Source organism: Lissotriton vulgaris, chromosome 5, assembly GCF_964263255.1.
Source record: "Lissotriton vulgaris chromosome 5, aLisVul1.2, whole genome shotgun sequence".
Lineage (NCBI taxonomy): Eukaryota > Metazoa > Chordata > Amphibia > Caudata > Salamandridae > Lissotriton > Lissotriton vulgaris.
Window position 1 is genome coordinate 766,863,774 of NC_141693.1, and position 21,236 is coordinate 766,885,009.

At 43.7% G+C, this 21,236-nt stretch overlaps 1 protein-coding gene across 1 annotated transcript in view; it reads right to left on the minus strand.

The window, feature by feature from the left end:
* The window catches only part of LOC147711528 (transmembrane protein 150A-like), a 693,781-nt gene that overhangs the window by 356,847 nt on the left and 315,698 nt on the right, over positions 1-21,236 (minus strand). The window contains exon 3 of the mRNA XM_086922226.1: positions 2,417-2,488. Coding sequence (XP_086778352.1) covers positions 2,417-2,488 — 72 coding nt within the window. The remainder of the gene's footprint in view (positions 1-2,416; positions 2,489-21,236) is intronic.

Genomic DNA, 21,236 nt, shown 5'->3' on the forward strand with positions numbered 1-21,236 from the left:
GCACCGTTCTAGCTTGCACCCTATTTCCCCCAAGGATCAGAGTTCATTGTTAGGATCTGTCCTCTCTGGACACAGACCTTTCCCCAGTGCCTCAAGACATACATCTTTAAAGGCTCAATTAAAAACTCAACCATAAACTTGATGACAAAGACTATTTCCTGGGCAAAAGGTCTTCTGTGAAAGCATTAAGGAGGCTGATATTAATGTGTTCAAGTTTTGTTTGAGTTTTCCACAAATAGCCTTCTCCATATTGTTTTGGAACGTGGGTTTAGTAGTGACTGCAATCCATTAGTAATCGGAAACAGAGTAGTATATGTCAAATGATTTTGGCAGGCGAAAGGGTTCTTACATCATCTCTCCTTAGTCTTTTTCCTTTGAAGAGCATTGCGGTGCCTGGCTTGTGAGCAATAGTTTAACGTCACAGAGGGATTATGAACAGGAAAGTGCACGTGCTCATTTTTCGGAAGAGAAAACTGCAAGTGAAATCCTCACATGTAGGATATTATTGTTTTTTCTTTCCTATGAAAGACGTCTGAGATCCTAAATATTCGAGTAACTGTATATTTTTTAAAAAAACGTGTATTTTTTCCCCAAAGCAAGCAGGCAGTACAGTGGCAAAACAATCACATTAGGAACGTAGCCTGACATTTGTACATTATAGTGCTATGTCTCAGCACATTTCAGAATTAGAGGAACATTACTCATTTCACCCCGAATGATCCGAGTGTCATGGGCCTACGTCATGTCAGTCCATTTCCTCAATATCTCTTCATATTTCCGTGGGCATCCCCACTGGCGTAACGAAACTTGAGAGGGACCCGCTGCAAGGTACATGGAGTAGAAACCTTTCGACTCAATCAGGAGCTCTCAGATCAGGGTACTGCGCTGAGGGGGGCCCTTGCAGCTCCGCCCCTAAACCCCCGCACGAGTTGGGGGGATATGTTACGACATTTTTTCTTAGTTCGTATATCAGTACTGAACTGCATATTTTGAATACAATTTGGGTACCTAGTGCTGTTATGATGGATTTACTGTTATTTCATATTGAGTAACTTCCATGGTTTGGTTTTACTTTTAAATACATACAACTATTTAAAGATATCGATAAAGTAAACCTGCATTCATTCTACAGCTATACAATTACAGATATAAAATAACAGGAAAAACACTGTCAAGTCAGGAAAACCACATTTGCCATGACTTGGGGGTGGGGGTGGGGCAGAAGAAATCTCCACTAAGGCTGAACAGCTGGCAATGATCAGGCAGGTCTGCACAGGTATAAAAACAGGCCTCCGGCGTAAAAAGTCTGCATACCACGAGAGAACGGTTCCAGATGTTTGCACAAGGTGCCTGGAATGGAGAGGCTGCCGTTCGCTTGCAGAAAGCAGCGTTCATGCAGCCAGGTGCGGCGCTCGAGGAACGGCGCCCAATCGCTGAAGGCGACAGACCAGAGCGGAAGATGAGCCAAGAAACCCGGAAGTCATCTCGCTGATTGTCAAAACACATGAAACCCGTTGTCGGCTCCCTCTGGCACAGAAAGGCAAAAGAGACCACGGCACGCGCTGCCTTTATTGTTTATTTATTTTTATTTAACTACAGACATTGCACCCAATGTTCAAGACACCGACCAGAACATTTCCCAGCTCTGCTTCAGATTTAGATTCTGCTTTTCCTCTGTACAAATTTCCCGTGTTTTGGTCTTTTGTAAGAGTTATTGAATTGTGGGGTCGGGACTGCACAGGTCTATTAGGAAAGCTCGACTTGGACCAAAAGATGATATTAGTAGTGAGCATTTTTAGTGCGCTGATTCACGGAATTTCATGCAGGAACGCATAGATGTAGCCAGGGCTTTAAGTATGATTTACACCTCGGGGGTCTCTCAAAGGGGCGTGGCCGATGCAGTTGAGGGCGTGGCTCAAAACGCATAAGCAAAAAATCTGTGCTTAGCAGTGTGCCGCCTGACTGGCATTTTGCTGCTTCTGTGTTTGAATCCAGACATATAATTCAAAAAGTAAGATTACCTACAACAAGCTAGGGCTATTGGCTTTGTCAATGGCTGTTGGTTCAGTTGCATAAGGATACATAAGCAACATTAATTTTAATATTGAATATTCCACCGTTCTGAAATGATGAGACTAAAATAAGTAAACTTAGTCTCTTTGAAGTTACCCCAAAGGCAGTGAAGGGCTGTACTACCATAGACGAGATATTTTTTTCACCCCGAGGGTGAGGGCAAAAATGGAGAGCCCGATAGAGACCCGTTTCAGCACCTGCTTTTTAGGACTGCATCGGCAAGACCCGGCCCACTTAAAGCCCTGGCTGTAGCTATGAACATAAATATGACATAAAAGATATAAGAAGGCATACACACAGTAATTCTTTGACAGGTATGTGCTCTTAGTGAGTGTTTTCTTACCTGACCAAGGGGATGTGGTCCAGCGTGCAGCAGTCGAGGGATTCATCCGTCACACAGGATAGATTGTATATCCTGTGAAAAACGAATAATGCACATTAGTTTTACCTTAAGTACAACACAATCCCATGGGTAGCCCCTGCTTCACCCCTGGATTGACAGTTTGCTCGTATTGACCTAGAGCCACTGTGCAGCATTAAACAAGAGCGGTATTGAAACAGAAGCAGAGACAACCCACGCAGCACCAATGAAGGCTCTTTCACGAATTTACTGTGTGACCTTATACAGGTGTTAGCATAAAGTGCTATCCTCCTCAGGAAAAAAAAAGGATTAAACGCAAATTACAAGTCGTTAAAAGAAACCAAAGACATGTATAACGTGCTAAGAACGCCTTCTCTGTAAGTATAAAAAAGATTCCAGAAATAAGCAACGTCGTTTAGCCAGATTGGAGTGAGCTTCTGTCTCCAGGATACCAATAATGAAACCTGTATTAGAGGGAGCATCCTCAGTGCCACCTATCTCATCAGACTATAAGGAGAAGGGATGGCATAAACTGTACTAGTGACAGCAACATGAAAAGGAAGTGACAATGATTGGTTTCCCCTCCTAAACAGTCTTAAATAAGAAGCCAAGCAAGAGGCCTTCATTTCCCATCACCCATCAGTGCAGGAACACCTGCACTTCATGCTGCAAATCTCTGAAAAATTCACTCTGAAAAGAACTTTCGCCTACTAACCGCCCAGTCCACGAGCCACCTTTGCTAACCTCGTCAGCGACTTTGAAGTCAATGGTGAGTGGAGCAATAGAGCTTAAATTCTCCTCTGTATTAAACAAAACAACAGGAACCCTTATGTCCATGCGAACAGGGGTATCAAGTGATCTTTGATACATGCATTCACATGGAACTCATTCAGATGAAATTTATGAATATCAGGTATTTCTGTGTGGACTCAATCCAAAAATACCAATGTTAAATAAAAAACATTTGTAACACGGTTCAGCCGAACAGAGTTTTATTCTGGGGCGGGCTGCTGATGTTGATGCTGTCATTCCTACTGCCTTGATCCTTTTAGATCTCACAGCAGCCTTCAGAGCCGGGCTGAGAACCAAAACCGGCCCTGGGGGTGCGACCAAGCTCTTTGGCGGGGCCGGTTTTCGGCCGATTTTGTTACAGGGCCGCTTTTGCAGCTATGCTGCAAAAACGGCCCTGTAACAAAAACTGCCCCCAGGGCCCAACACAGGCCCCCACCCTTACGGTGCACCATGGGATTGCCCGGTGCCTGCAACGGCCAGTCTGGGCCTGCCAGCCTTCAATATGGTAAATCAGCAAAGATTGCAAAAGCGGGCAGTTGACCACAACTAGATGCCGCACCCTCACTGTTATCTCCCCAAAACAATTTCTAAAAGCAAAAGGGTCTATTTGGAAATGTGCGCACTCTGTCCAAAAAGTGCCTACCTAGATTAGGAAAACTGGATAAATACAGAAATAGTGGTGCACAACTTTAACAATCTGTAAATTAATAAGAGTTATATCCACAAATTTCTAAAGGCTTGTGATCAATTATTATTTTTGCGCCCTCAAGAAACGTGTTGGCTGGTGCTTCTTGGCACATATTCATGAAGCAATAATAAAGTGAATATTGAGATAACAGTGAAGGTACGGCACCTAGTTGTGGTTAACTGCCCATTTTCTCTTACTGCCATTTCCTTTAAGTACTGACAGGACCTGTAGCTCACATGGATAGCTTGGGTCTCACATTTCCATGCCTGACCACCACATGCTGTGAATGTTCACTATACACCAGTATTAGTGATCCAATGTTGGAGATGCCCTCAGATGACAGGAAAGCTAATCAGAAGTTGTGGATGACCACTACTAGGATGCTATCACTATGGCAAAGCTGCCCAAAATATATCAAACATGATCACCTTATGACAAGGTCCCTATAAAGGGAGGGACAGATACCCCTATGCCAGCTGAGAGGCTCACATTTCATATCACTGAAAAAAAATGTAAACAGAGTTTCGATGACTCTGCCTTCTGAGCGAGCTGACTTTGTTCATTGTGAAAGTTTACCAGGAGAGTCAACGACTTTCAACTTCAATCTTAAACCCACCACCCTCATCTGTAGGTAGGGTGACCAACTGGCATTAGTACAAATTCAGGACGGTGAGTGTAAAAATTCAGGACAAAGGCTCGAAATTCAGGACACAAATTCAGGACAGGAGGTCAAAATTCAGGACAAAACTTCAGGACAATTGGATACTTACAGACACATCAGAGGTTGCGCAATATTATAGAAGTAAGCCCAGCCATATCTAAACAATCAACAATTTGCAAACCTATCCATCATGAATCCTTCCATCTATCATTTCACTCATCTATCCTTTCACTCATCCATCCATTATCCATCCATCCATCCACCCTTTCACCCAATCCATCTGTACTCATCCATCCACTCTGTGGTAAATAAAAACTTATTATTTACACTGCTGGAATTTCTATAGTTATCAAAGAAAGGTAGTACGTAAAATGAGAAGGTGGTCTTCGAGTTTAAAAGGGCTTTATTCCAGAACTCGAGTTAAGGGAGAGCTCCTTCACCAAGCGGGTTCAGGAGTAGTCTGCTTTACTTGAAACATGTCAGCACTTATATACATTATGAGTACAATCAAAAGAAGGAGTTCCCTGGACTTGATTCAATCATCCATGATGCAATCATACGGAAGACATAGCAGGCCTGTTTTCGTTTAAAGAGCAACTTGAATAACATTTAGACATAGACAAACATATGGCATCAGGGTGATTGTGGTGACAAGTTACAGAGTTACTTGTGCCTGGGGACAGAGAATCGAGGCATTGTTACAGGGTCATTTCTGTCGGAAAGGTAAAGAGAACGAGGCATTGTGTGCTCCTTACTTCCACACAAGGGCGGTGATGTTTCACAATGGTATGTGTGTGCAGCTGGGGAGAAGGAGAATGGGCCGTGGTTAACTATTCTTCTTCGCGTCTGTCTCGTGTGCTTGATCAGTTTTACTCTTGATTGTTGGCTCAACCCGTGGCTGCCCCGCAAGCTGAGAGATCATTGACGAGCGAGAGCTGATCGTTCTTTGATAGAGTTAAGGAGAGGGGGAGAATTTGACGAAGTAACCGTCTAGCTGACTCCGTTCTGTTTTAAGGGAAAATATCGAACAGGACGGAAACCCGTAAGATACATGATGGCTGGCCATCATTCTTTGCATGTGCCAGTACTACGAGAAGAAAAACAGGCGAGAGGGGGGTATAACAGGATTCGTGCTTAAAGTAAAAAAATCGGCTTGCCTGGTCGATGTTAGGGTGGATAGGGTGCATGATGGGACACCAGGAAGAAAAGGGAGTTTTTAGTCAACTTTCCACAACTCTTCTACCCATCCAGCCATTTACCCTTTCACCCATCCAGCCATCCATCCTTTCACCCATCCAGCCATCCTTTCACTTACTCATCCATCCACCCAGTCACTCATCCTTCCACCCTTCCACTCCATCAGTCATCCATCCATCCATCCTCCCTTTCTCTCTCCATCGACCCTTTCACTTAGTAATCCTTCCTTCCATCCATCCACCCATCCATCTACTAATCCATTCATGAATCTATCCATTGACCCTATCATTCATCCATCCTTTCTCTCATCCATTTATCCTTTCACTCCTTCACTCATCTATTCATCCTTTTGTCCATCTACCCTCCCTTTCACTCACTCATCCATCCTTACATCCACCCTTTCACTCATTCATCCATCCATTCACCCTTGCATTTATCAATTCATCAATCCATCCATCATTTGACTTATTGTTGTATCCTCGTGCTGTCTGCTGAGCTCGCCTCGCCGCATGCTCTGGAATGTGGAATCCTGTGCCTAGGCATTCCGGTGATTCCAGTGCAGCGGTTGGCGTGGGCTCTTCATCTATGGATCTCGCTTCTTCAATAAATCCTTATTTACCACAAAATTGAGAACTGTCAGTTTCCCTCCTTCTTGGATACTTCACTGGCGACTTGGTGTGAACGAACCTACGCGATTCCTGAGCCTGCAGCCCCGGTATCCCCGGACCATGATTACCGTTGTGAACATGAAATGCTGAATTCTCTCCTCTGTGCCTGCCGAGCCTTCATTATCGAATTGATGCCACGCTGGTGAAAATCCCGCTTTCTTCACATCAAGCGGTGAGATCATTTTCATTTTAATACTTTTCTCTGTACTTTCATCTGCGCGTGTTGACGCGTGCGCTCCTCCGCGCGCCTGAAAATATCAGCGCAAGCCAACGCTCAACATTCTCTGCATTCCAGCCTGGCAGCGTCAGCACAAGCAAGTGCAAGCATCGCCTATTCTATTTGCTATTGTGACATCACAAAGCTTTTCATCAAGGCAGGCAGCGTCAGCACAAGCAAGTACATGCAGCATCTGTTCGATCTGTTTTTGTGACTTCACAAAGCTTTCTTCAAGGAAATTCTTGCATTCTTCTTCATGGAATAATTCCTTTAAATAATTTTTACCACTGTGTATGACATCACAATACCTAAGTAAGACATTTTCTGTAGTCTGGTAAAGTTACATTCATCAACTTTTCCATTCATTATTCTGCATCTCAATGGAAAGTTTTAATGCGCCTCCACCATTTTTGGCCAGTCCCGGAGAACCACCTTTGGAGTGGAAACAATGGCGTGAAGGGTTTGAAGCCTATCTCGAAGCCATTGGTGGTGAGAACTACACGGACAAACGCAAACTTGCAATACTAAAACATTCGCTTGGCGCAGAAGGAAGACAAATTCTGTCACATTTACCTCCAATGACATTAGATAATTCATCTGAAGAAGAAGTTGATGTCTATGAAAATGCAATTATGCAACTCGACAAACAGTTCATAAAAAAAGTCAATGAAGTGGTGGCACGTCACAAGTTTCTTAGCAGAAAACAACTTCCCGTTGAACCAATTGATTCTTTTATCAAAGATTTAAGGATCCTGGCTGCAAAGTGCAACTATCAACAATTCCAAGATCAAATGCTAAGGGACCAACTTGTGCATAATGTCTCTGATGTGAAACTTCAAGAAAAATTACTTGACGCAAAAGACTTATCTCTTTCAAAAGCACTCGACATCGCACACCGATTTGAAGATATGAAGCTAGGCATCAAAGAGTTGTCCGATAAAAAACCGAAAGAATCCTCTTCCGAAAATCCTAGTATATCGGTGGTCCAAAACGTCAAGAAGAACCCATCCACTTTTACTTCCAACAAACCTTTGATGGCCTCTACTTCTCATCAAAGCTTTAGAAAGGATGTCGTTTGTTTCAAATGTGGCTTTCCTGGCCATGTAGCAACAGATAAAAGGTGTCCCGCTATAGGACAATTTTGCAACTATTGCAAGTCTAGGGGTCATTTCTCCAGGATGTGTAAGAGTCGCAACAGGTCGAAGTATTCTAATTCTGACCCGAGACGCCCCAGATTCTCTGAAGTTCAACCTGTAGACATTGATGACGACGATGAGTACGATGACATCTGCAACGTCTATGAAGTTGGGGAAGATAAAAAAGACTCACCCTTTTGTATGCTTCAAATTGGGTCCAAATCTATAAAAGTCATGGCAGACTCTGGTGCTAAATACACTCTAATTGGTGATGACGTATTGCTAAAGGAATTCCCAGATGTCATATCGTTATTTCCCTCTGACAAAGTTAAGGGGGTATGGGAAAAAACCCATTGATGTATTTGGATACTTTCCTTCCACTTTGTCATTTAAGGGCAAGTCAATTCATGCTAAAGTTTATGTTGCTAAGGATGGATCATGCTTACTAGGTTGGCCACAACAGAGAGAATTGATGATGAAACTTGATCCCAATCACCCCGATCAGGTTTTAGGTTACTCTGACTTCATCAATTCTGTTGAGGTAGCCCGTGACAACAAATGGGAAACTATTTTTCCACAGGTTTTCTCCCCTACTTTGGGTCTACTCAAAAATTTCAAGCACAAAATTATTCTCAAACATAACGCTGTTCCCAAAGTACATAAAGTACGCAACATACCCTTAGCCTTACGTGAATCTGTAAAAAAAGAACTTCAGAGGTTATGCGACTTAGATGTAATCGAGGAAATTGAATCCTCCGAATGGCTCTCGCCAGTGGTCGTAGCCCACAAACCCAACGGGAAAATTCGTTTATGTGTGGATATGCGCGATTTAAATTCAAATGTTTGGGTGGATAGACATCCTTTACCCAATATTGGTGAAATGTTCGCTAAGCTCAAGGATGCATCTATCTTCACCACATTGGATTTATCTAACGCATATCACCAGATAGCACTTCACGATGATAGCAAACATCTGACTTCGTTTATAACCACTGAAGGTGCATACAGATATAAAAGGATGCCTTTTGGGTTAGTGTCCGCGTCCTCAGTGTTTCAACGTGTAATGCACAATATGTTTAAGAATGTGTCCAACGTGTTATATTTTCAGGACGACATCTTGGTTTTCGGCAAGGATGAATGTGAACATTCTGAAATTTTGTTTAAAGTCTTGTCTATCCTACAAGACAATGGTCTCACTCTTACCAAAGAGAAATGCAAATTTGGGAAAAGTTCAGTAGATTATTTAGGCCATTCCATCAGTAAACAAGGCATCTCTCCCAAATTAAGCTTAGTTAGGGCTATTGAAAACGCACCTGAACCGGGCAACAAGGATCAACTTAGATCCTTTCTCGGTTTAGCCGAATACTATGCCAAGTTTATCCCCTCCTTTTCTGATAAAACCTCTCACTTACGTAATTTAATGAAAAATCATCAAGAGTTTGTTTGGGATGATAACTGCAAATGTCAATTCAATTTCATCAAACAATGCATAATTTCTGCTCCTGCTTTGTCCCCATTTGACACTAATTGCAAATCATTCATCGTCACTGATGCAAGCAATGTCGGCATTGGTGCTGTTCTGATGCAAAAGCAACACAGCGGCTTTGTCACTATTGCTTTTGCATCAAGACCACTACGTGGTGCTGAAACAAAATACTCTACTCTTGAAAAAGAAACATTGGCTTGTTGGTGGGGAATTGAATACTTTCGCAGGTATGTATATGGTACAGACTTTGTTGTACGATCGGACCATCGTCCCCTTGTTGACCTGTTTACGACCAAAGGGTGTGGTAAAGCCACCTCTAGAATCGCAAGATGGCAGTACAAGCTGCAAGATTTTCACTTTTCCGTTGAGTACATCCCCGGTGCAAAGAATGTCCTTGCTGACTTTCTTTCCAGGCTTCCCGTGGAAGACGACAATCATGTTGCTCCCGATAATGACCCTGACAAAGTGGTGTCAATTTGCGAAGTGTCCAATGGTTGCATTCGTGAAGACGATTGGGTTTTGGCTGGTAATAGTGACCGTGATTATTTGGATGTTGTATCTTATGTCAAAAATGGTTGGCCTCCCAAGAACAGTTTATCTTCTAGTGTTTTGCCTTATTTTCAAGTAGCTCAAGAGCTCTCCGTCCAGGGAGAAACTCTCTTGAGAGGTTTACTGTTGGTGGTTCCGGATAGTTTAAGGAACACCGTGTTAAACATGGCTCATGAGGGCCACCCAGGCATGTCCAGCATGAAGAAAAGAATAAGAAGTGAATTTTGGTGGCCTGGTGTCGATAAATTAATCGAGAAAAAAGTAAGATTCTGTGTTGAATGTTGTGTGAGTGATAAATCCCAAAAGCCTGTTAAATATCACCACGATTCTATCTCAAGACCATCTAAACCATGGGAGTGTGTTTCTGTAGATATTGCCGGACCCATGTCCTTTGGTCAGGGTCCCATGTACGCCATTGTTTTGATAGACCAGTTCTCTAGTTGGCCTGAGGTGAAATTTGTCCCACATGTATCTTCCAGAGTGGTTATCGACTTTCTCAATTCAATTTTTGAAAAAGAAGGTTTTCCTTCTTCCATCCTTTCTGATAACGGCACACAGTTCACCTCCTCCGAGATATATCTTTTTGTTGCAATCATGGCATCCTACACAAGCACTCTTCTGTTTACTATCCTCAGGGGAACGGAATGGTCGAAAGATGGATTAGGGTGCTCAAGGAGGGTCTACAGCTTGCTGTGTGCAACGGTGAGAATTGTCTCGAGGCTGTTAAAAAACTTTTATGGAGTTATCGGAATACTCCTAAGGCTAATGGTGAACTGTCTCCCTTTGAGATAATGCGGGGGAGGAAAGGTGTATGTAATTTAAGCCAACCCTGGATGCGAAACCTTGTAGATGGTAAACGTTCTACTTGTCGTTCCCCTGCGGTGTCTTTCAATTCCAGTAATCCATGTAAGGTTGGTGACTGGGTGCGTGTGAGAAAGTCTGGTTTTCTTAGATCTGGTGTATCTCGCTTTTCTGACCCTTTGTTAGTCGTAAGAGTGGGCAGGCAGGTTGTAGAGCTGTCAGACGGGAATGTTTGGAGTCTCTCTAAAGTTGTCAAAGTCCCACCCTTTCTTAGCAGTTCTTTTGCCCCCAACCGTACAGGGATCTCTCCCTCTAGTTCCAATTCTCGCCACCCTCCTGTTTTCCCTCGTTCCTTTCGATCCATTCCCGTCCAATCTCCTCATTCAAGTTTTTCCCGTCTGAGGAAACCTCCTGTGTGGCATAAAGATTACATTGTTGGTGAATAACCTTTTCTTCCCAAATTGTTCTCAATGAATAATCCTTTTCTTTCCAATTTGTTCTCAATGTGATGTGACTGTATTCATTGCTCTGCTTGTATGTATTAACTGTTAAGATCAATGCCTTTTCTTTTCTGGTGAGGAGGATGTGTTGTATCCTCGTGCTGTCTGCTGAGCTCGCCTCGCCGCATGCTCTGGAATGTGGAATCCTGTGCCTAGGCATTCCGGTGATTCCAGTGCAGCGGTTGGCGTGGGCTCTTCATCTATGGATCTCGCTTCTTCAATAAATCCTTATTTACCACAAAATTGAGAACTGTCAGTTTCCCTCCTTCTTGGATACTTCACTTATCCATCCACCCACTCACTCATCATCCACCTTTTCACTCATCTATCCTTTCACTCATCCATCCACCCTTTTACCCATCCAGCTACCCTTCCACCCATACATCCAGCCATTACCTTTCTCTCTTCCATCCTTCCACTCACTCATCAATCCATCCATCCTCTCATTAATCACCTATTCAATCTTTCATTCATCCATTCACTCTTTCACTAATTCATTCAGCTATCCACTCATCCCTTCACTTATTCACTCGCCCACCTTTACATATTAATTTTGAGCTGAGCTTTTTTGACAAGAGGCCCATCAAGAACTTCACACTCGCTGCATGAGCCATTCCAGGACTGGGACAGAAGCCACCCAGGGCAGAGACAGGATCCACCACAGGAGGGGGACAGGAGCCATCACAGGCGGGGGGGCAGGTGGGGGGGAAAGGAGCTATCACTGGGGCGGGGCAGGAGCCATCACAGGAGGGGGAACAGGATCCACCAGGGTGGGCACAGGGGTGGGCATGCAGTATTCTAGTATAATCTTGGTCTCTTCCAGGGTGGGGTAGGGCTCCTCACCCCCTCCTGGACAAGACAACGGAAGACATGCTCTTTCCCAAATGTTAGTTTTGATACCCCCCACAGTATTTACAGGAGATGCTCCAAGAGAACTGATTTAACTGATTGTCCTCCATACTTTGTTAATCAGTGTGGGTGCGATTGTGCCATTTCTTAATTTTATTACATTAAGCCTGTATTTTAGAAGAACCGAGTTTTGTTTACAATTTAGTGACAGTATTTAAGCTCTGTGAAGAGAACCAGTGCTGCGCAGTGTAATCAGGGCCGGTTATAGGATGTTTGGGGCCCTGGGCAGAAATGGAATGTGTGAAGCCCTCCTAAATCACAGAGACATGGCGAATTCAGGGCTGTTTGCATCTGAATAGATGCCCCTGCTCCTGAAGCTGCCGCCCCTCCCTCTCAGTCACCTTCAAGCACCTCTTAACAGCTCATAAAGGGCTGGAGGTGTGAGGGTTGCCATCCTGCTGTGCCTCTCCAATGCTGCTGGGTATCTGAGCTTTGCATTAGAGTCAAGAAGGGAGGAGGGTGGAAGCTGTGCCGGCTTTAGGGTAGTGCGACCGGTGCCCAGGGTTAAAATTACGGACAAATGGCGTCCGTTAAAGAATCCTTCACGGACAACGGGCCGAAATTACTGACTGTCTGTGAAATTTACGGACGGTTGGTCACCCTATCTGTAGGAAACATTTACACAGGCGGAAGAGCGTCCCCCCTGCTTCAACTGCAAGCTCAATACAAAAAATAAAATGATAAACAATGTTCTGTTATTTAATTTTTTTGTATTGAGCTTGCAATTGAAGCCAGGTGTGGGCGCGCGGGGCTGTGCCGTAGAGGAAAGAGTGGCGGCTACACCCAGCCATGCCAACCCTCCCGATTCAGGCGTGAGATTACCGATTTGAAGGCTAGTCTCCCGCCTCCCGATTCGTACAAGCAAAAACCCGATTCATCTGGGGTTTCAGCTGACAGGACTTGGTATTGTGTAAAGTGCTAATTCTTCCAACAAAGAGTGGCGATGCAGGGGCTCTCGAAGGGGTGAAAAACTAACAAAGCGTGATTAACTTGGGAATCGTCTTTCAAAAACCTGCGAGGTACTTGGGGGGGGGGGGGGGGGGTGGAAGCTGTTTCAGCCCGGGCTGCAACAGGGGGGTGGGGGGTGCATGCACTGCCAACAACCTGCCAGGCCAGTGCTCAACACTTGCATCACCCTCTCTCTGCCTGCTAATATGCTCCATGCTTCCGAAAGGTAAGAAAAAAACGTGCATTTACGTTTCAAATGTCCGATCCTGCAGCAGCCACTTCCAAAGCCCATGCATGCCAGTAACCCGATTCAAAGGCCCATTCTCCCGATTTATTTTTTTAAATCTCCCACTTTGCTCTCCTGAAATGTTGGCATGTATGGCTACACCTTAACTACACAGTACGATTTGGCTGGCCGTCTAGGTCTGGCCAAACCATCAAGGGCACTTTGCATGTTGTCTGCAGGCTATATTGTACATCCTGGATTGAGAACATGCACAGCCTCCCAGTCTCTTTCTGAGCAATGAACCACGGCGCTCAGACCAATCACAACGCTGCTGTAAGGCAGTGTCGAGATTGGCTAGGGGACTCTGGGAGGCTGTGTGCTTCCTACTGCGGAGAAGAGGACGGAGGAGAGGCAGCGGCCGGTGGTATTTAGGTAAGTGGTTATGGAGTGATGTGGGCAAAAATCAATGGACTTCCGCCCAAGATGGCGCTGCAGTGGTTAAATGCATACCTGCATTGTCTGGGTTGGGCTCATGTTCTTAGGAGTTATTTGCCATACTTGGCCCAAATTTTGCAACAGATAAATCAAACAATGAACCAACTATGCAACGCGTCACACCATCGCCAGACAAAAAAAAAAAACACAAAACGAGAAATCCGTGAAGGTGCTTCCGAGCGTCAGGTCAATCTGCACAGAAAATCACACAATGATCCAAAAAGACAGAGACAGGTTAACATTTTCAGGTGGGTGAGATTGCCCACACCCATGACTTAGTCCATGAAGTGAACATGTATAAATATAAATATAAAACGCACTCAACACATTTTTGAACGTCCTTCTCAATGACGCATCAGAAGATGCCTCAATCTTAAGGTTTCCAGCGGTGGTGTGACCATCGAGGCGTAGGACTGCAAGCAAGGGTCTGAACCTTTTTTGAGCTGATGCTTTAAGGCAGGGCTTCATACCTTGCAATCTTCACCTCTTCATTCATTCATTCACACCCAGGACAAATTTAGAAAGTATAACTGCGTTTTTAGTCAGCAACAGCACTGGACGGTCCTCTTTGGACGGTAGCACGGCTCGCCTTACCCAGTCATGGATGCCTATTGCATTCTGAAACATGAGACAATTCAGTAATACAAAACGGCTTTAAGACTATATGTTTGAACAAGTTATCCAACTTAGCTGGATTAATTTCTCTAACATGACATCTGGAATTTCTTTTCCCATCTTTTGGTAAATCAGAGTTGTGTCCTTGCTTTGTTTTCCTGAAAATGTTGGTCCTAAGTGCAGCGAAGCTGAAAGTTACACACAAACGGCCACATGCATCAAGGTATTTAGGAATCGCAAACGGTGCGATTCGGTAAAATCGGCCGTTTGCGATTCCTAAATACCTTTTTAGTATGCATCAATAATTTTTGGAAAAATCGCTATTTTTAGAGATTTCCAAAAATGTGATTGCTTCTAAGGAATCGCAAATTTGCGATTCCTTAAAAGCAATGCATGATTGTATTTAAAATTGCGAATTCGCAATTAGGGGAGGCAAATTACCACAAGGGTGAACCTCGTGGTAATTTGCGAAAAAGGTTTAAAATGCTCAAATTAGCATTTGAAACACTGTCATGTTACAGACACACATGTCCTTAGGACATGTGTGTGTGAAACATCCATTTTAAAATACATTTCAGGGGTGCAGGGGGGGGTCCTTTGGACCCCACCCTGCACCCATGGAATGCATTAACATTTTTGCGAATTCCAATTTGCGAATTCGCAATTCCCATTGATTCCTATGGGCCTTGTGGCCCATAGGAATCAATGGGAATTGCGAAATCGCAAATAGGAATTCGCGTAATATTTGCGATTCGGTAAAAGTCAGTTTTTGCGATTCCATATTTGCGATTCCCTATAAATCGCAAATAAGGAATCGCAAAAACGGACTTTGATGCATGTGGCCGAAAGTTCATACAAAATAAATCATCACAAAGTGTGAAAGGATGAAGCAATTACTGGCCTATTTTTTTATTTCCGGGGCTAATATATCATAGAAGGGTCTGCTGCAGTGTTCCTGAACAAAACTCTGGGCAGAGTGCACTCATTTCCCCGCGGACTGCAGGAGTCTGCACAGTCAGAAGGGTCAAAGAGATATTGTTTGTCAGCTGCATCTCGGTTGCCAACATGATCTGGGTTCCAAGGTTTCTCTACGGACTACTAGCAACCCTAAAAGCAGTACTGAACATACTTCAAAATAAATCTCCTTAAGCTAAATAAACGCTAACAGGAAATATGAATGACGCTACTTCACAAGAGTTTTGCTGTGTTATTTTAAATAAACAAATAGAAACGGAAGAACTTTTAAAGACTAATAACAGAAGCTATTTTTCCAAGGAATACCTCTGAGGCTACAGGAGTCTGCAAAAAGGAATGTAGAACTATTGCAGACGCTTCCTACAGTTTGTTTTATCCCCATGGCTATGGACTGGCAAGAGTCATTCAAATCATTCACCGCTTTCCTGAGTATTGCATTCCAATAGTTTGGAGTAAAACGTGTAAAACTCTGTTTACCTGCTTACACCTAGAATCTTTTGAAGCATCAAATCCAGTCAAATAAAAACGGGGTTGACATTTTACTTCTCAAAAACTCTTCCATGGAGGGCAATATTTAAACCAGCATTTGCAATTGGCATTGCTAATAATAATGGAACACCAATAGCTCAAACATTCAGTAATGCGAGACCTATTGCATTGAAAATGCTTGTTCTTTTAGCAAGAAAGTCTCTGACAAATACAGTGAAAGTGTTGACATGGGAGGTTATGTTGAGTTTGCTGTTGATCACGAACTTGAGGAACGTGCCGTGGGCGGTGGGGCTATTAGTAATACAGCTCCTTCATGGGCCTCAATTTACGGTGCCAAATATTGAGCCTATGTTCTCTAATGTTTTCAATTCGCTATTTTCTGTGACTAACCTTTAATTTGCCACCACTCTTAGATCCTTAAATTCTGGTTGCTGGCATGGTCCACAACTGGATGTCTTACATCAGGCAGCAGCCCCAATGAATGCCTGACCATGAATCTGTCAACAATGCCTGTATCATTCAAGAAAGGATTGATCACCCCACTCCTCAAATCGCCAGACATAATTTCAGTGCATTTAACTAGATACAGGCCACTTATACTAAGTTGTGCAATGGCTGTCCATTGTTAATACCTTAAAAACTTGTTGTTGAATTTTTTTTTCACGTTTCAAGCTCTTACTGTTGGGTTAAATGCTAGACATGAAACTGAGTTGGTTTCCCAGTCTCTCTTGACACGTTCATCCTCGTGATGGTAAACAGGAAGGATTTTTCTGTTCAACCTTTCTGATAGGACTGACACATCCCACTTTCACCATCTATCTTGAGACACCCCTGGTAAATGGTACTTTCTTAGAATGATTTAGATCCATATTAGTATATGAAGCCACTCAATTTGGTATCAAAGCCCTGGTTCTGCATTTTTGTGTAGGGTTTCTCAAAGGTCAAGGCTCTTTCCCAACCTGTGTAATCTGTATGCAAACCACTTTTAAACCTTGTTTTGTTCAGTCCTCTGGGTTTAAGGTACAATCTCATGCATATGATACATTTCAAGGTAAGGTGAGATTTGACTATCAGTCCAACTCTATTGGTCATGTCAGAGAATCCTTTTTTGCTATTCACAAATATTTGGCTGGCAACTGTTGAAAAATGAACAAAGTTGTGGGAGTAAACTAGAATTGTTCGGACAGCAGACTATAGCTTGAATCCATTGGCCATGCCTGTTCCAGTCCCTAATGCCAAGAATTTTGGTGTCATATTTGACAAATATTTGTCTTTCAAAGCAGAGTCCTATAACGTACAGTTCTACTGCGTTTTGGAAGTATGCCTCCTGAGCAAATTATTCTCATCCCAGTCCCATGTCATGGTGTTGGGCGCTTGCATTCTCTTCCGCCTTGATTACAGCAATGCTTTCAGTCTTGGAAAACCTTAATCCTAGGTTGCAAAACCTCAATAGATTTTGAATCTTCAAACTGGTATGCAATTTTCACAAGTATAATAATGTCTCAGCAGCTCTGAAAGCGAGTTTGCTCTACTGGGTCCAGTTACCAGTGAAACACATTCCCTAAGATGTGGTGCATGTACCCCTTGGTACTTCATCTCCAAAATTAGACTCCCAGAATCTTTGTGCCTCCTTAACATTTTTAAACAGATTTTGTGACATGATCCTGAACCTTTAATGGTCGTCCACTCAGGTTACTTTACTGAAGGCCAATTATTTTTTAAGAGCTGTGCAAACATGTTTTCTAATCATTGTTTATTTTTTCTTCGTGTAGGAGTTGGTCTGGTTTGATGACATTTCCATTTGGATCATAGTGCTGTGATGTCATGGGTATTCTATAAACAGACATTATGTAACTATCAGGCAATGTTCCTTGAGATAATTAACTTTGTTGTCCATTGCACAAACAACATCAATCATTTCAAATCAAATGACTATCTGGTCACATCCTCATTAAGACGACCATACAGCTATATTCTTTGACACTCAGATGTTACAACATGATATTTAATCTAGGGTCTCACACTCGAGGTAGCCAAATAGGGATACCTAAGCCCTGTCTGAACAGGCAAATATATATGTTCAGCAGTAGCTTCATTAAACCGAACAGGCCAGACTTAGAAGTAGCTTCAAGCCCTCAAACTGCTTAACAAGACCAAGGACCACTCAAATCTCAATCATCTACAACCTGCTCAATGGTCCCACACAAAAGGCTGAGGACATAGGAGACACTGAAAAACATTAACGAACAAGTGGACATTCAGAATGGTGGGTTTGGAGCTGTCAAAACCTGCGGAGATAATGAGGGGGGGGGGGTAGAGGCCAAGTCTGAGTGGTGGTAATCAAGTACCTGTATCAGGAATCAGTTACCGAAGGCTGCTAGGAATGGCAGCCAGAGTTCCCAAGTAGTGATATTATTTACCCGGGCAGTAGACCATGTTTTATGTACAATGCATGCATAAATTGTGTCTTATCTGATCTCAGAAACCAGGGCCCTGGTCCTGAACAGGCACATCACTCCCTCTAGGTATGTAGAGCCACTGGTACTACAAAAAGCAGTCCATGTGTTCTATCCAGTGACTCAGCAGGAGTACTGGCAGACCAACATGCCAGACTTCAGATTTTCACTTTGGAAGTCTTCTCTTATGACATTCCCTTTTTCGTAAACACACTGAGCTGTTTTTCAGTCTTTCATTTTTCAATGTTTTCTGCTTTCAGTCATTTCCAAGAAATAGTTTTGTTTTCTCCAGTGAAAAAAATCACTCAGAGTGTTCCTTTTGCTGTGGTGGTTGGTCCTTGAGTCCTTGAAGAAACAGCTACACAACACAATCAGATATTCATGGCACTACCAGTGATATCAAAAGCAGGATACATTGCTAAACCCAACACTAGAGTTTAGACAAATTCATTATATAAAGTGGCCTGAATGTTAGAACTGGAAAAAACTATGATGGTACAGCTGGAGGGTTTATGATAGTTGCACCTGTCACTTTGATCTTACCAGACATCTTTTATGTAGATCTGAAAGAATACCAAATCTAAATTAATCAGTATTGATATCACTTTATGTACCAGCTTTCGCAACTAACCGAGCCAACATTGAGTTTATACTTGCCTCATTTACAAGGGATGCAGCCAGTGCTTAATTTGTAAAACATTAAGTGCCAGAGCCCTTTACGCAAGGCCACTGCAGCCTGCACCATACAATGCCCAAGCCAGCACTGCCAGTGACAGAACCAACATAACACCTAACCATAGCACTCCTAAAAGTGTGACAATCCAAACTATTTCAGGCCACACAAAGCTATAATAATGTTGTGAGAGGCTGGTATTCATTTTCAGCGCTATTTGACTGATTAAACAAAGCAGCTGTGCTCATCTAAGACAGCACCATCATAAGGTGGGCTGTCACTGGCTAGCGCTTACAATTAAGCACCAGTGCTGAGCACCGGAAACACTGGTTAAAATTAAACACTGGATGCAGCTGTATTAAAAGCTCACTACTCTGGTTTTGTGGGATTTTAACTGAGCGAGAATCCAGCAGGATGTCTGGAGGAAATTTGATTCAGCTGTTGATAGAAACTGAATTGATTGTGTTATGTCAGAGTTTTTCCGACTTGGATTATAGATTGCGCATTTCAAGCACCCAGTAGCGGAGACAAGTTTGAATAATGCAGTCCTCTTATTCAATGCACACCAACTAATCAAGTTCTCTCTCCTGGGTCCCTATTACAGAAAGGGGGCACTTCTCCTATTTGCGCCACTGTGCACCTTAAAGTAGGTGTGCCGGGTGCAAGCAGGGAAAGTGCGTCCTATTAGGAAGAATGCGCTGCCCTCAAGGCAGCCGTGAACTTGGGCTGCCACTAGGGCAGTGCATTTAAGAGAAATACGGAGCAGCTGTTTAAAAACTACTCCATGTTTCTCTGTGCAGACGCAACCCGCCTGCACTTTCAAATGGAATTAGAGTTCCCCTTGCAGGCAGGTGCAGTGAGTGAATGCACCCACTTTTAGGGGGATGACTGGGCATTCATGGGACCCTTTTGCTCCCTGGAGAGGGCGCCCTCCGTGGGGTACTGCAAGTGCTTCACCTTTTTGTAGTGCACTTTCAGTGCACCTCCTATGGGAAAGTTTGCCTCTGCGCCCAAGTCAGTAATGCGGCGTGGGCACAGAGGCAAAGTGATTCCCTCGTTTGCTCGGGCCATGCCCCCATGCACATAAGGGAACGCCCTGTCTCGATAGTGCTGCAGCTACATGTGCGCCATCACTATCTATATTACAGAAAGTTCTGCAAAAGCATCAGCGGCCCCTTCTATAATACCAAAATAGTCTGGGGCAGCACAAAGCATGCACAAATGTGCATTGCACCCCCGGGGCACTACTGTAATCCGGGCCCAAACTGGCACTACTGCCCTGGTGTTTCTGCTACAATATTGGTTTGGTTTGATTTATAGAGGTCTTTTTATAAACCTGAACATTTGACAATTCCATACACATATGGCAGAGTCCGTAGGGTACACCAACTCACCTGTTGGCAAGTGAACAGATCCTCCAGATGAACAGGTAATTAAGTAAAATGTTTGCATAGAATGCCAATGAGATTCAACAATTTGTGAATTCATCTAGTTTTTATTGCAGATTCATTGAATATTTCCCCCACTGTAATACACACATCTCTTACTGTGCACAAGAGGATAATTAATTTGAATGAATAAGAAGTGATGAGTTGTTTTTTTCATTCTCAAATAGAGCCTTCACTAATATGCAAGTTCTCCAACACCCTAAGGAATAAAACCTGTTTAGGCTCGGGGCAAGATGGCCGCTACAGTGTCATAGAGAGAAGTCGCACTCTGCTCCCTCTCCGAACCATGGAATTACAGATGGCTGCATGAGGCAATATGCGGTGGATCTATCGGCTGGTTAAGGGGGCAACAAGAGTCGAATACCTGTGGTGGCAGTAAGATACCGCTGCAGCTCCAGCGGGGTGTCCGCACGGCATTAAGGAGCCTGAAAGAGCTTGTGTGGGACCTGTCTGCCAGTTGGACACCCGTAGCAATGGCGCTACGCGGGAGACAAGAGAAGGAAAGACGTCAGCCGGTCCCGGTCCCTGTCAGCACGACTAAGGAGTGGACACAGAGGGACGTGTTCGGCGCAGGAACTATTGCGAAGGTACCAAAGCTACTAGCATCGGCCAAGCGCTCCACCCCGGCAGTCCCTGCACCTTCCAAAGCGCAGCAGCGCAAGATGGAATAGTAGAAAAAGCTGGCCGCAGATGTGGCAGCCCGTAGCGAGCCGATTCAAGACTCGCACGGGGGAAATAAGGATATTGTGGATGCCAGCAGAAACACATAGACAGAGAAAAAAGATGACAAAGATCCTACCTTCAGGCAGCCCACCCTGACTGAGGTATTCATAACAAAGGCAGCAACCGGAGCAGTAGGAAAATCCCCGGCGA